The following is a 14,672-nucleotide window of genomic DNA, read 5'->3' as shown; positions in this document are numbered from 1 at the left end:
TGAAATACTTGCTTTTTGGTGATCAGCACACCAGTCTCTACCAATTGGTAGACACCTGGCTCACTGCTGTGAAAGGTCCTCATTGTCAACAAGCGCACAAAGTGACCTTCCAAGAGAAATGGCTGAACAGCAGAGAGAAGTGCCACCGGGCAAATCACAGCAGAACTCCTGCAACCAGCACAGGCACCTGTGATTCTGTTTTTTAAAAGTCATCTTGCCTTTTGGGAGACATCCCAAGATGCCAGCAGGATCAAAGAGTATCTCTCTTCCCACTGTCTGCACAGGGAGTATCCATGTTATTTCCAAATGTGGCTTAAAAGAGTTTAAAGGCAGAAGCTTCCTTCTCAGGGTTCTGGATGCATTGTAAGGGCAGGTATACGAGGGAAAGTAAGACACTGGACAAAAAGACTAGGAACCCAGTCTGGTTGCACTCAATATCTGGTAACAGATTACTCTCAGAATTCAAGATCCTGGTTCAAATCCCCACTGGAGGGGACGAGGAGGTATCCCAAGCTTCTATGGTCGTGAGAACTGCCAACAGCTCTGTTTCATCCCAACATGAATAAAGGCACATCAGCATTTGCAGAACTGCAAGAACACTTGTTCCCTAGCTTCTCCTTAGCCTGTTGCTCCCTTGTTCCCCATGCCCACTTCACAGTAGCCATGAGATGAGGGCACTTCTCAGTCACTTCACCTGGCTGAGCAAGGTGGCATAAATCAACAGGCAGCTTCACAGATGATTTCCAATCATTTATTTTGGTTCATAATTGCATCCATTTGAAAACATTGGATAAGATGTAAACTGGACACACACACATACACACACCAGTCTGTTCAACAAAGCTCACAAATGTTGCATGAAGTTTCCTCCTAAAGCTTTGGCTAGGGTGGGAGAACACACACCCCACTCCCCAAGGCAGACAGTTCTTCCAGAGCCTGTCATTCATTCTCCATGTTATCATTAAAAGCAGTTCCATAAAGACAAAGATTTTGGGAGGCTGATTTCCCACACTTCAGAAAGAACCTCACCTGTCCAGAGAAAGAGCTTCACTGTACAAACATCCTGGCAGTGGAAGAAAATCCTAGGAAAACGTGGAATTCTTCGCTGAAAGCAATATAGGAAAACACATCCATAATCACACACGCTTCCTGCCCTAATGAGGCAATATACATTCATATAAGAAGGAGAAAGTCGAGCACATTATTAAGACATTAGGCAGTGAGGCAGTATCCATTTTACCTCTAGAAGAAATTTTTACAGCAAATGGTTTCATCGAGACACTTGAAAGCAACCTACTTAGAAGAAAAAAAAGCACCATCATAGCATGAAGGCTGAAATGTGATTAGAAGTCACAAGCAGCACCAACTCAGGCTCACGAGTGACTTTTGTCATTTGAGGACAAGTTTAATGGAGAAAACAGTCTGGGGGGGGGGGGGGGGGGGCTGCGATTTGTCTACAAAGAAGCACAGTTTCAGAGAGCACACACAGTGTAAAGCCACCAGCTGCACAGTATCTAATGGGGCGCAGTTCTTAGCACAGTCACCAAACTACTGGGTGCTGGTATTTGCACGCAGAGGGCTTAACACTACAACAGCAGCAACATCAAGACCCTGGCCCTTCAAGAGTCGCCCTGAAGACCACGCGGATTGTGGAACAAAAATGCCTCACAAGGTCACGGCTAAAGCAGGATAAACTCATCTCCACGTCTAGGTGGGGAAACATCGAGGCTAGATATCACCCAAATCCTTCCCTGCTTCTTATCAACTCTAGGTCCTCTCTTCCTACGTGGGGAAAGCTTGGAAAGGGCCAGCAGCACATTGTTTTCTTATTGCCACATAGGTAGGTGCCTGCTCTTTTATGGGCAAGGCACTGGTCCCTGCCTTCAGGCCAAACACCTGGCCTGCGAGTTGCTTGCCCAGGGTAGTGGGAAAGAGGGAGCCCGAGGACTGACCTGACCCTCCAGCCCTGCCAGGCTGCACTAGGTTTTAATTTTTTAGTGGTCAATATTGGGCCCAGCAATAAAATAAATAAATAAATAAAGGCCCCTTAGTGCACAAGGGATCCCAACAGTCTGCCCTCGCTGCAAGTGAAAAAGGGAGCGTTACCCTTCAAAGGCTTCTTGCTGCTTCTCAGGGCTATTAAAAGGAGAGCCCCAGAGCGTGCATCCACAGCTAGCAACTCTTCCGCTCTTCCAGGCTGTGATAGATCATGTTACTGTGTGCACGCCTTGGGAGACTGGAAAGCACAATGCAAATCCTCTCAGGAAGAAGCCAGGAGAGTAAACAAGACAAAAGCCAAGTCCTTAAAGAAAGGGTCACCACTGCTATGCAGATTAGAGTGACATGAACTTCCTATTCACTGGAGAATCTCAGCACCGAGTTCTCCTTGCACAAAACCCCAGCCTCACAACCATTTTACTGTCCTGAACGGTTCTGGCTCCCTCTGGAAGGGGTGCAAAAAATAAAATTTACTTTGGCACTTTACCCCACTATTGGAGTGGGCTTGAAAGTCCACGCGGCCGATGCCACTGCAGCAGCCTTGGTGTAAGCCAGGGCTCACCAAAAGGCAAGGGACAAGGCCATAATGGCACGCGGGCTGCAAAGTGCTAACAAATACCTGTGGGACAGTGAGCACTACAGGGCCAGGCACTGCCAGAGGAACGCGTCTGTCACCTGCCCAGCTCTCAGCCGGAGCAGCGGGACTGAGAATCCACTCATCTCAAACCTGAGAGCACTCGCACAGCTTGCTCAGCTCATGGACATGTGATTGACCTCCATGGCAGGGGGTTGTTTAGCACAGGTGGCAATGCCGGCTTCGTCTTCCCAAGAGCCAGCAGGATGAGGTCTGAGAAGATCACAAATCTGCTAACCCCACAGCATGGCAGTCTCTAGGGCTGCCAGGCTTCAGATCATCTCAGGAGGCTCCACAAAATGCATGTGTGCCATGGAAACACTTAGACAACTCGTGCGGAGGTGAGGTTTTTGTGTAAAGCCTACTCCTTGGGGTCAGGCTCCAGCTCCAAACAGTCAGGTCATGCTTAGCTGCCAGAGGAATAGCACAGTCCAGCTGAGTGCCTTTAATTCACACTGGGGCCAGGGAATTAGTCAGAAATCTCTTAGTGTGGTCAGTAAGTCAGGAAGCATGAGAGGTGTCCCCTTTATCTCATACAGGATTGCTTGCTGGCTGAAAAGGGGTAGCTGTTTCTGCACAGCTCCATCCCAAGTGCAGCTGCTCCTCAGCTATCTGATGGGTATAAAAAGTGCAGGTGCCACTCGAGGAAAGCGAACAGCGCAAAGAGGGACGTGGTCTTCACCTTAAACTGGGACACGTAATCAGGAGCATACACAAAGATGGCAGGGATCTCTGGGGACAGCTCTAATTCTGCTGTCGTCTTAGGAGAAAAGGTAGTGGTGCACACCGAATTTGCAACACCCCCCAGCTGCTGGCCACCCAAGCAGAAGCATGAGCTGTGCAAGCTGCACACGCATCTGGAACTAACGAGGACGAGGCTCTTCCACTGCTTCTGAATCTTAGGCCTAAGCTCCAGCTCTTGTGCCACAGTCGCAGGCTTTACCAGCCAGACCTTTCTGCAGGGCCAGCACGCAGAAAGGATTTAAAACAAACACCAAAAATCCCACCCACAAAACTAGAAGCCATCCTCACCAAAGCCTTGTGACTGCAGCTGAAGCTCAAGTCTGGGTAATAATAATACAGTCGCAGGCTGCTGAGGAACACACGGCCTTCCTGCAGAACACGTTCAGCATGCTCATTCACCTGCTGCCACGGGTCAGCTGCCCCAAAGGCAGCCAGCTCTCACACCCCCCTCTACCTCCCTACACGCACAGACGCTGAACTGCTCCTCAGCTTCCCAGCCTGAGAAAGCAGAAGCCAGGCACCGAGGCAGATCCCACTGACTGGGCTGAGAGGAGACTGGATCGCTTACTAGCGACATAAGCGACCCCAACCAAAACGCTGCCTACCAAAGCCACAGCTAGCAGAAGTCTATGCTCCCGCAGACTCCCTCCTTCTCAAGGAGGAAGGAGTCATTTCTGTACAGCAACAGCAACATCAGGCAGCGGTCTGTTTTCCCCCCTCATACTCCACCGTTACATGTTGCTTCAAAACATCTCCTTCTTCCTTGGTATGTTTACCTGCTGTCTCACGTCAGAATCCATGATCAGAGCAGAAGCACTTTGAGGGAGATGAGACGAGCCGTCAACCCAACAAAAACTCAGCTTACAAAAAGAATGACGAGATCCAAGATGACAGTGTCTTCTCACCCAGTCAGAGAGACAGGGCAGGAGACAAGAGGATCTTACAAAGCCCTACAGGAATGTTGCTCACAAAGGCACTTAATACAAGCACTAGCATGTATGCACAGCTGGATGGAATAGAAGATGAAAAAAAACACGCCAGAGAGGAGGGAGCTGCTCAGCGACTGCCTGGACAGTCTCTTTTAGCCAAGGAGCCTGGCTTTTGCAGTGGTACATGTTATCTATATTAAAAGTTCACCCTCCTGACATCTCCGAAATGCTGCATGTAGGTATGAGCCAGGGATTCCTTAACCTTTGCAGGAACCGGCATGCACGCTGAAGTCCAGCAGCAGGTTCCTCTTGATGCCAGAGTTCACGCCTAACAAAAAGCCAAGTTCTCAAAACCTTGTGCTCTTCTTCCTGCCAAGCCGAGCCACGTGAAGCTTCCGACAATGCAAAAAGGCAGCAGGCTCCTGCTCTCCAGGTTTGTGCATATGGCTTACTGCTTTCCGCAACCTACTGCTGACTGATGGCACACGAAGAACCATTCTGCCTGGGAAAGCCTCCGATGTCTGTGACGGGGTGGGCAGCCCATACACCGACCGAGGAAGGGCGTGGAGGGGGGAGTTCTAGGGGAAGGGGCTGTTCCCCCGCTAAAGAAAGTCAGTCAACGTCATCTGCAGGAAAAAAGGCTGTCAGACAATGTCTTCGGCAGAGCGCAATGGAGGGGGAGACCCCAGACTCAAGAAGTGGCCCCAGTTGCATAGAAAGCCCCTGTTGTACTGGCCAGTGTCTATCACTAACCCACCCAGGAGCCTGCGCCCGGTGTTGTCCCGCAGAGCCAGCCGAGCTTCCCTCTCGGTCACGTTGTAGCTGATGTTCAACAGCTGGATGAGGAGGATGTATCCCATGCCAGCTGTTACAATGGCACAGTACCACACACAGGTGAACGACAGAGCAGAGCTGGCAGCAGGGAAAGAAATGGGAAGGAAGCCATTTAGTTTTGGAGCAGCTGCTTCAGAGCGACTTTCCCTCGTAATCGCTATCCTTTCAAATCCCCGTCTACATCTGCCGCAGCGATCTCGCTTTGCCGCTTTCATCAGATAATCCTTAAAGGCTTTCTCAAAATTAAAGCTTCATGGCTTACTTAATGACAGCTTTTAGCGCTACCAGAGTTACTCCTGCACATTCCTGTCGTGCTACCTAGCTCTTCGCTCTCACTGCTGTAAAAGCCTTACTTGAGGAAACGATGGTGCTCGCACCTGACAGATGATGGAGTACAGAGGAAGGCAGAGCCACTCATGCTAGCGTGCTCCGTGCACCGGCAGCAGAGCCGGTCTCCAAACGCGTGTCTGATGCTTCTCGCCACCCTCCCAGCCAGACAAGGCATATTAATGCTGTCTGTACCGAGCAGATAACTTGGAGCGACAAAGCCACTAGACAAACACCATCTCTTTCCTCAGCGAGGCAGCACGCTGATTCCAGACTCTCAGACTATCACCCTTCACTGGGAACAAACATCTAAAGGGTGTATCTCTATAGGACGCAGTAAATAAAGACTTTAAATCCCAGCTCCTCCAACAGTTTCCTAGACATAAACTGTGAGCTCTCTGAGTCTCAGACTCCCCACCTCGGCAAAAGCAGAGATGCATCCTTGCTTTCCAGAGCTTTTTAAGGAGCACTTTTTGATCAGGCTTCACAGCCAACAGCACTGGCCGTGAGCACAGAATGAGGAAAGGCAAGTAGCCAAGCTGCCTGCTCAGGCTTGAGTTCCCAGCCCAGCTCTCTCCCGTGCAGACGTCTCACCTGTAGTCAGAATAGGCCCCAGGGCAGTAGAACAACGCCACGAACAGGGTTCGTCCCCTACAGACGGTGTCCAGGGTCAGCGTAATCCCATACACAGAGGTGAGCATGAAGAAGGAGAGCGCAAGGATGAATGCTTGGTGGTTCTGCTCCCCTACACAGCTGTTAATCCTCCAAAAAGGAAAGAAGAAGTTACTTTGCTTGGGAGAAGAAAAGAAAAAAGAGCTTGCTTCTTTTTTTCCTCCCTCCCCCAACTGTCAGAGAACCTCATCTCCAAGGTCTCGCTACAACACAGGCAGCTTCAAAGCAGCTTTACCGCTTTCTATAAAAAGCTTATAGGCACAAGTCAATAGACTAGTACAGTAGGAACGGTAGACTATTTGCCTCAGAAACTTATAGGAAACATAGTATCCTAAGCTAAGACATTTATACCTGCTGCTCCTTGATTACAGTACTGTGCGCAGGCAGCTTTGGGTTCCCTTGCTCCCAGGTGAGCACTTATGCAAGTTAACTGCAGGATCCCTAGTGCTCCTCAGACCAAGTGGAAAAAAAAAGACAAAAAAGACTTAGACAACCAGGAGCAATTCTGAAACACGCTGTAGAAATCAGCAGCGGTCATCCCACTTAAACAGCAAATTTACTTTTTGAAAGAACATCACTGAACATTTGGAATAGGCTAGGGGAAAAAAGACGTCAACTTAAAAGAAAAAGGAGAGGAACAAAAGATACATAGCCTCAGCTGTGCAAAACCTACCAGACACAGTGATGATCCAGTCTCCTCACACACCTGCCACAAAGCCGGCAGTGCCCGGCTCGGGCTGGCCTGACCAGCTGGCATTTAGCACACCAGTCCTTTCTCACACCTTCTGGCCCTTCAGCCGAGGCTCTGGAGTAGCCTTTGGCCTCCCCATTCACAGTACGGCCACTGGCAGTTCCTGCCGTAGTGACTCCGTGGAGCCCATTGGAGCTCCCTCTAAGGTTTTTGTTGGGAAAATCCTGATGCGATGACTTGCTATCGCCTGCTGGGATGGGAAGGTAGCCAGGGTCTTTCTTGGCTCGTGACAAGGCTGCAAGCATGAGAACTAACCCAGAGGTGAGGAGCACCACTTGGGAATGCCCCACGTGGCCTCGGGGAACCACCTCCTGGAGAAAGACATAGTACATGTAGCCCAAGGAGAAGAGTCCCAGGCTCAAGAAGAAGAGAGTCCGCTCCTTCCTCCTGTGGGTGAGGTAGTAATACCACAGCACCACCACGGGAAGCGAAGTCAAGATGACCAGTCCCAGCAGGAAGTGCAGAGCCGCGACGTGGAGGAAGACAGGCAGCAGCACGAGCGGCGGCACGAGGCTGATGTTGATCTTCACGGCCCCTGCGAACCAAGGGACGCGGCAGCGGTCTGCAACATCGTCGGCGATCCTCTCCAGAGCTCCTGGGGGCAGGGACCTGCAGGTCAGCCACCTGTTGTGGGGGAAAACACAGCGAAGGGAAACACAGGGAACACCTGGGGGGATCTCTCTGTGGAGAAGAGGCAGTCACTCCCCTTTAACTGTGGAGAAGGGGGCTAGAAAGTTTCCCAACAGGAAAGGGGAGGGCAGGGAGAGGAGGAGAGCGGGTACACGCTGAGGGAAGTCCCAACGGTTGATTCCCTGAGGGAGCCTCAACGGTCGCTGGGGTGGGGGGTCCTAACGGTTGCTTCCCTGAAGGAGCCCCAACGGTCTCTTCCCTGAGGGGACCCCAACGGCCACTTCTCTGAGGGGATTCTCTGAGGGGACCCCAACGATCGCTTCCCCGAGGGGATTCTCTGAGGGGACCCCAAGGCGGGGGGACAGGGGGGGTGCCCGGAGCCGTTACCTGTCGCAGCCCTCGTCCAGCTCCCGGCAGTCGCAGCAGCACGCCGCCAGGTGGTTCCGCCGGCCCCGCCGGTCCACGTACTCGCAGCAGCACAGCGGCTCCTCCATCGCCGCCGCCTCCCTGCCTCCGTCCCTCCCTCCCCGCCGTGCCCCGGCCCTGAGGGGAGGGACGGGACCGGGAGGGGGGGGGGGCGGGGGGAGGGGCGCGGCCGCACCTCTCCGCCCGCCCCGCCCCCGCCCCCTCCCCTCAGCAGGTGCCTCGCGCCCGCCCCCGCCTCCTCCCCGCAGGCCCCGCCCCCCTCCGGCGGAGCCCGGCCGCTATTGGTCCGCCCGCGCTCCCGGCCCCGCCCCCAACGCGGAGGTGTGCCGGGCTCCCCCCCCGCCTTGGGGCCCATCAAGCTGACGGCGGGAGGGGCCAATGGCTGCGCGGGAGGGGCGGGGCTAGGCGTGACGTAGCGGCACCTGGCGTAAAGGGGCAGCGCTTTTCCCGCGCGGGTCATTCATTGATGGCGCGGCCCCACGGGCGCAATGGGGGCATGGTGGGGTCGGGGGGGGGGACCTCGCCCTGCGCACTGGGGGCACCTCCCCCATTGACACAGGGAGGAGATGTGCCCAGCACAAACTCAGCTCATTGCCTGCAGAGCTCAGTGCTGCTGGGCAAACAGCCCCCCAAAATATGGGGTACCTCCTACAGGAGCACAGCCCCCCCAAAACAGGGGGTACCCCCACAACGCGGGGGTACCCCCTACAGGAGCGCAGAGCCAGCGTGCTGCTTCTAGAAAGCTTTATTCCGTGCGGCTGCAGAGCCGCCATAGAAAAGAGTCCGGAGGGGACGGGTGCAGTCCCTGCCCCACGAGTCCTTGAGCACGTGTCTCCTTGGGGTTGACGGCTGGGGCAGGCATTAGCTGTCAGGCTTGCTGCTCTGGGTCTTGTTCAGGTGATCAAAGCTTCTCTGGAGCATGGAGAGGGAGAGCTTCAGCTGGGGAAATAAATAGTGAGTTAATCAATCTGCTGGTAAGGGCCATCAGGAAAATCTTGTTCCCCTCTTTTCTCTTCTTAGAGGGATTCCATCCCATTTCCTGCTTCCTTTCTCTATAAAGGGTCACTGTACTCTGCTTTCTTAACAGCTATGCTCTATGCAGTTCATCATACTGTACTGTCAGTAATTATAAAGTTAATAATTACTAACATCACAATATGATAAAGTCTTAACACCCCGCTACACAATAGCGCAGAGAAGTTTCCCCACTCATTTTCAGTCATTGTTGATGTTCATGGCAAATACTTGACGGAAAATGGCAGCAAGGCATAATCAGTCTTTTTTTTTTTAATTTTTAGTACCCAGCCCTTCCAGTGCATTTTGATGCACAAGACGCAATTAGGTTGCTGACAACCCTCAGAAAACACAAGGTGAAAGGACACTGATGAGGTGTGACTTCCCCACAAGTGTTACTTGGGATGGGAGAGGTGGCTGAGTTCTCACTCCACCTTTTAAAAGTTTTCACACTGCACGCAATCAAAAAGGCAGTTTAACACTTCAGCGTTCACAATTGTTTGGGTAGGAGGCAAAGAAACTGAAGAAAGAATGGAAACCAGGAAATTAATTTCTACAGTGAAGTCTCCAGCACTTGGAAGCATCTCAAGTTGTGCCCAAAACAGTTAACAAATTAATAGCAGCTTTTTGTGCAGAGACACCTCTAAACAGGGAATATCAAAACTGGCTTTTTTCTACCCTCCTTTAGTGCGTGGGAGAGCACAGAGCAAACTGCTGATGGATAGAGCTACATGTGAACTCCCCCACAGCTTTCCTAATCTAATAATTTCTTCTGTCACATTTTAAGATTTAATAAAGAGCTTAAAATCAGAACATTCATAGGTTATAAGTAGAAACTGCTGTATGAATTCACTGTCCTTCACTTGCTGAGTTGTAATTTCAGCCTAGGGGTTTAGCAGCCCTCGACTTCAGGACCAGAGATCGGGTGGCCCATTAAGTGAAGCTCTCACCAACATCTAGATGGGTAGAGGGGAGCAAAAGCCTAGATAAACCTGCCTGAAGAAACCCTGCGGTGAGGTAAGCAAATACTTGGTTATGTTTTGAGTCGTCTCAGAAAAGAGGATCTGTTTTGAGTTACTCCAATCTTTGCTTTGTCACGATTCAAAAATCCATCAACAGATCTCATCAATAAAAGGTACCTGACAGGTTTAAGAAAATTGATATGACCATTTAATTCTAGCCCAAAGAAAAATCCATCAGAAACATGAGCACTGCCTTTGTACCAAATTCAAGCCTAGGACAAAACTGAGGCCAAGTAGAAATGAAACTTTAGTTAGCACCAGAAAACATTTAAAAAAAAAAAGGTTATCCTGGCATAAGGGAGAAAACTTGAGTTGTTGAAAAACAAGAGTATCACCAGGAAAGACTGGCGGACTTACCTGCTCAAGCATTTCAATTGAATCTCTTAGTACTCCCTTCACATGTTTAACCTGTTCCTTATCATATTGAGGGATCTCCTCTTTTGATACCATTTCTGGGGATATGCTGAAAGAGATCGAGATGACATCAGAAACACAAAACAAGCACCTCCCTGTGCCTATCCACCAAAAAGTGATTACTCTACCACCACTGCTAAGGACATCCTTTTCTAAAAGCCACATAAAAAGGTGTCTGCAGTTCAATTCTGCTTCCTGTTGACTTGAAGGTACTGCCTCAGACCTTTGTAGTGGCAGTCACCAAGAACAAACATGCTCACGTTATGTCAACAATTGAAGTTCTCACAGTTAAGATCACAGAATCATAGAATAACCGAGTTGGAAGGGACCCACAAGGATCATTGAGTCCAACTCCTGGGTCCCCAAAGGACCAAGATGGTAAGATCTTTCTTATGAAGAAAGTTACCCTAAATCAGTTCTGAGATCTTCACCGTGGGAGGTCACCACACCGCCTCCATACTCAAGATCAGGTTATCATTTGTAACTTGTTTACCTATAACACATCGATGAGAGGGAGCAATACCTGAGCCTCTTAAAGAGATCTGAATATGAAAGGCACCTAACACATAAGTTTGAGGGGGAGAAGGAATTTTGCAAGAGATGCACAGAGATGGAAGCTAAAAAGCTAAGTGAATCTTTAACATGTTTGAGATCATGCTGGTTCACACAGGATGAAGTGAATACTTCAGTTCTGTGATCAGCGCTACAATATTCACAGCAGATGAGTCACAGCAGGGTGATAAATGCAAGCTAAGGTTAACACTTCCCCAAAAAACAGCTTGTCAAAGGAGAAATTCATTACTGCAAAATGCAGTCAGACATGTCACCGGATATCAGCATAGACCACAGAAGAGCAACAAGCCCTAACAGCTTTTGAAAATGTACCACCAGGTTTGAAATCTATTTCTTTAAATCAGATTCTGTCATAGGCTGAGGAAGAACAAAAGCAAAGACTGTGTATTCAACTTACTTCAAAGAGTTTTCTTCCTGAAGCTGGACATGATAGAGAGACTGCGCTGCGTGCTCTATCTTTGACAGTTTGAGAAACAGCGTTATGTTCAACAAAACCAACAGCAGCAAACTGCAGAGAGAACAGAACAAAATTAAGTCAGACAGGCTTTGCCATTACTGTTAGAACGCTACAGAAGTGAGACTTGGGCCACAAACATCTAGGAAAAGTGAATGCTTCTGGGGCCAAAGGGCATGGGGCAGTGCTATACTGAAAAGAAAGATTTACCCAAACAATTCTTAGCAGTTAGCTTTAAGCTGTGCAATAGCAACCTACATGAAGCGACAGCAGTGCCTCCTCTGGAGCTGTCAAAATGGGAATGAGTTAAGTTCTGGAATTTTTTTGTAGGATCAGATATAGGTAAACCTACAACAGACTAGTTTGTCAAAGCAGCATTTTCATTCTCTCTGTCACTTAAGTCAATCCATTTCCCCTTCTACCCAAGTTTCTATATTCACATTCAAAATAGGTTAGGATTTATCCTGCTACATGCAATGTTAATGTGCAAGTGAGGTAGGTACAGGCAGATACAGATAAACACCAAGCTGAGATTGAGTTAAACCATGTTTTAATGCAAGCGAGTACTTACAAGACACTCATTACTACAATGATGGTGGTGGTCCTATTTACAGGATCTCTTTTCCTTCCTAGAGGGCATGGAAGAGAAGGAGGTTAAGAAGTCCTGAAGAACACCCCTAACAGACACGTGTCAGTGCCCAGCACTGCACACACAGAACTGCTCAACAACTTCTGAGGAAAGTAACAGATCACACAGGTACACAAGATTCTCTCCAGAATTGACTTAATGCACCCAGTCATTTCTGCAGTCATCTCAGACAAGTCAGCTAGACAGCCAGGCTCTTCCCTCAGGAGGATTCCCCCCATTCCAGTACGCTGCAGAGAACACAGCTCTAGGACACCACATTAAGCCTGGACAGCCTGAGGACGCTGCAGCCCATGCATTACCACCACTCATTCAGCACGCACGCTGCTAGTCCCGTATTAGCAGAGACAGTCTGCAACATTGCTCTTTTCTGCTTGTTCTCCTGACCAAATGAGACTTCCTGCCAACAAATGCTAAATCAAATTCCCCTTTAACTTGTCCCATCTGAGTCCAAGTCTGTCATACTCAGTGGCAGTAAAACTATAAAAAATGCTTCAGTAACATAGAAGTTACAAAAACAGATAGAAAATGGACTCCAACATTACCAACAAAATCAAGTATGAGGTGATAAGGCCAAGCAGTGAGTGACAGTTAATCATCTCACAACTCAGATGTGCAGTTTGAAGAAAAAGCAAAGCAAATTTTCAGCAACTTGGCAAAAAATCAGATTACATTTGTTTCTGATCCCATCTCATTTTCAATCCTACACATGTACTGTGCAGCATTTTAGGATTTTATTTTAATTTTTCAAAAACGGAAGGTAGGATTAGGTTTGATTTCATCATGTATTCCCCATAATAGTGACTACACATGTTCCTAACTGATTTTATGCAAGGCTGAACACACTAAAGCATCTGCTATCACACCAATCAGATGAAAACAAGAGCAATATACACACAAGTGTTACTCTGGCACTACTGTAAGAGTTAAACTTTCTTAAACATTGTGGAAAATAATGGGTATAAAAATGTGGATACAAGAACTCCTACCTATTATGCCACCCTGGGACTCCAGCCCCATGTCACCAGAGGAGTGCTGGGAGGAGCGTTTGGGAAGCGATTCTGCCAGACTCCGGTGTAAAGTGCGTCGTCTTCGTCTCAAGGCAACTAATTTTCCAGTATCTTCTATGGATTGGTTAATTGCATATTCCTCCATTAGCAGATCTGATTCTGCAGTAAAAAAATAAGGTTCCTGAACTTTAAAGAAAGCCAAAAAGCCAAGCACTGAAGACTTACATTGCAAACAAGATATGGAGGGTGGTGGTGAGAAGATTAAGTACATCTTCTAGTAAATGAACTTAAGTCAGGTAATTGACATAAACTATGTCTTAACCTATACTAGTCATCTTCTTTGCTATATGGCACGTTGTGCACTTGTCAGATCTGATGAACACTCAGGCTATGCAGGATTGTTTATTGTGTTAGACTGTAGTTAGGAGGAACGCTTCCAGACACTGTTAGACCGAGATTAGGAATTGCGTTAGACTGAGCCAGCACACGGCTGGCCAGGCTGTTAACAGCCGTAGCCAGGGTGCCTGCCAAGTGCCGCTGCTTCTCTTCTCATACTCACAATCAAGGAAATGCTCGTGTTAGAGACAGGCATATGCAGTTGAGAGGAAAAGCTTTTCTCCTGCTTCCTTCAGAAAGCAATTGCTGACAAGGTATGCAAGAGCTTTTGGAAGGCATTATGCTGCCAGGCGTCTTTTACACCCCCAGAACTGACAGATGTATTGATAACAGGAGATCCCTTTGGTTGATGCCTTCTTTTCAAACCATTCTTTAAGGAATCAAGTTTGACACACATGAAAACATGCATAGGGAAGGTAGCCTTACTCTACCAAAGGGAAGAAAATGCCTCACCAAGTTGTTTGAAGTTCTCCTGTATTCCTCCCCAGGTGTTCTTCTCGATTACAGACTTCACCAGGCCCCAAGGCTGCTTTTTGTACTTTACTTCTGCAGAAACCCTAAGAAACAGAACACAACAGTGAAGAAAAAGCAGCATTCTGCTAGGTAGCAGTGATAGCAGAAATCTCTTACCAGAGGCAAGCCCCTAGCTTATATCCATAAGCTGAAATACCAACTGGAACTGCCCTGGCTTTCCACCTGAGCAGCACTTACACTGAAGCAAGACAAGAGACGGACACAGGCAAAAGACAACACATCAAGCTAAAAGCCTCAGGAGATTCAAATGTCCAAATCATTGGAAACATTTTGAACTCATTTTGAAGTGTCTTCTTTTCAGACTCAGAGCAGTGGGGTGTTTCTCTCCTGCAAACTGCTCTGACTTGAACAAACATTTAAAATAACCTTACAAATAGAAGTTCTGCTTTTTACTCCGTATGCACACATGATATACTACATGGGCACAACAGCAGCAGCAGGTGAAATTCATTACCGTGCATCCACTACTCAGATCCTACCCTGAGGAGACAGAAATTAAACTCACTCTTTGTGAGCACGACAGAGGAAGAGAGACATTCCTGCCTTGCGTCTCCCAGGTTAAGCTAGGCAATAATGCTTCCAGAACGGGAAGGTACTGGAACAGAACCCTGCAGAGGGCTTGTTCGGACAGCCCAGTGAATCTTAAAGCTCTTCATAAAGATGA

At 48.7% G+C, this 14,672-nt stretch overlaps 2 protein-coding genes across 6 annotated transcripts in view; both read right to left on the bottom strand.

Moving 5' to 3' along the window:
- Positions 1-4,949: 4,949 nt before the first annotated feature.
- ZDHHC23 (zinc finger DHHC-type palmitoyltransferase 23) lies at positions 4,950-8,013 on the bottom strand. The gene is made up of 4 exons (XM_035540446.1): positions 7,907-8,013; positions 6,812-7,513; positions 6,061-6,228; positions 4,950-5,217 (listed from the first exon to the last, which is right to left on the bottom strand). The coding sequence occupies exons 1-4, from the start codon at positions 8,011-8,013 to the stop codon at positions 4,950-4,952; spliced, it is 1,245 nt and encodes a 414-aa protein (XP_035396339.1).
- A 659-nt stretch (positions 8,014-8,672) lies between these two features.
- Positions 8,673-14,672, bottom strand: part of GRAMD1C (GRAM domain containing 1C) — a 49,340-nt gene continuing 43,340 nt past the window's right edge. For all 5 annotated transcript variants that reach the window (XM_035540447.2, XM_035540448.2, XM_035540451.2 and 2 more), the window contains 6 exons: positions 13,928-14,031; positions 13,058-13,237; positions 11,994-12,051; positions 11,366-11,476; positions 10,339-10,444; positions 8,673-8,884 (listed from right to left, as the gene is read on the bottom strand). In XM_035540447.2, coding sequence (XP_035396340.1) covers positions 8,807-8,884; positions 10,339-10,444; positions 11,366-11,476; positions 11,994-12,051; positions 13,058-13,237; positions 13,928-14,031 — 637 coding nt within the window. In that variant the 3' untranslated portion in view covers positions 8,673-8,806. The remainder of the gene's footprint in view (positions 8,885-10,338; positions 10,445-11,365; positions 11,477-11,993; positions 12,052-13,057; positions 13,238-13,927; positions 14,032-14,672) is intronic.

This window comes from Cygnus atratus, chromosome 1 (assembly GCF_013377495.2).
Source record: "Cygnus atratus isolate AKBS03 ecotype Queensland, Australia chromosome 1, CAtr_DNAZoo_HiC_assembly, whole genome shotgun sequence".
NCBI classification, from domain to species: Eukaryota; Metazoa; Chordata; class Aves; order Anseriformes; family Anatidae; genus Cygnus; species Cygnus atratus.
This window is presented reverse-complemented; position numbering and strand designations above follow the sequence as displayed.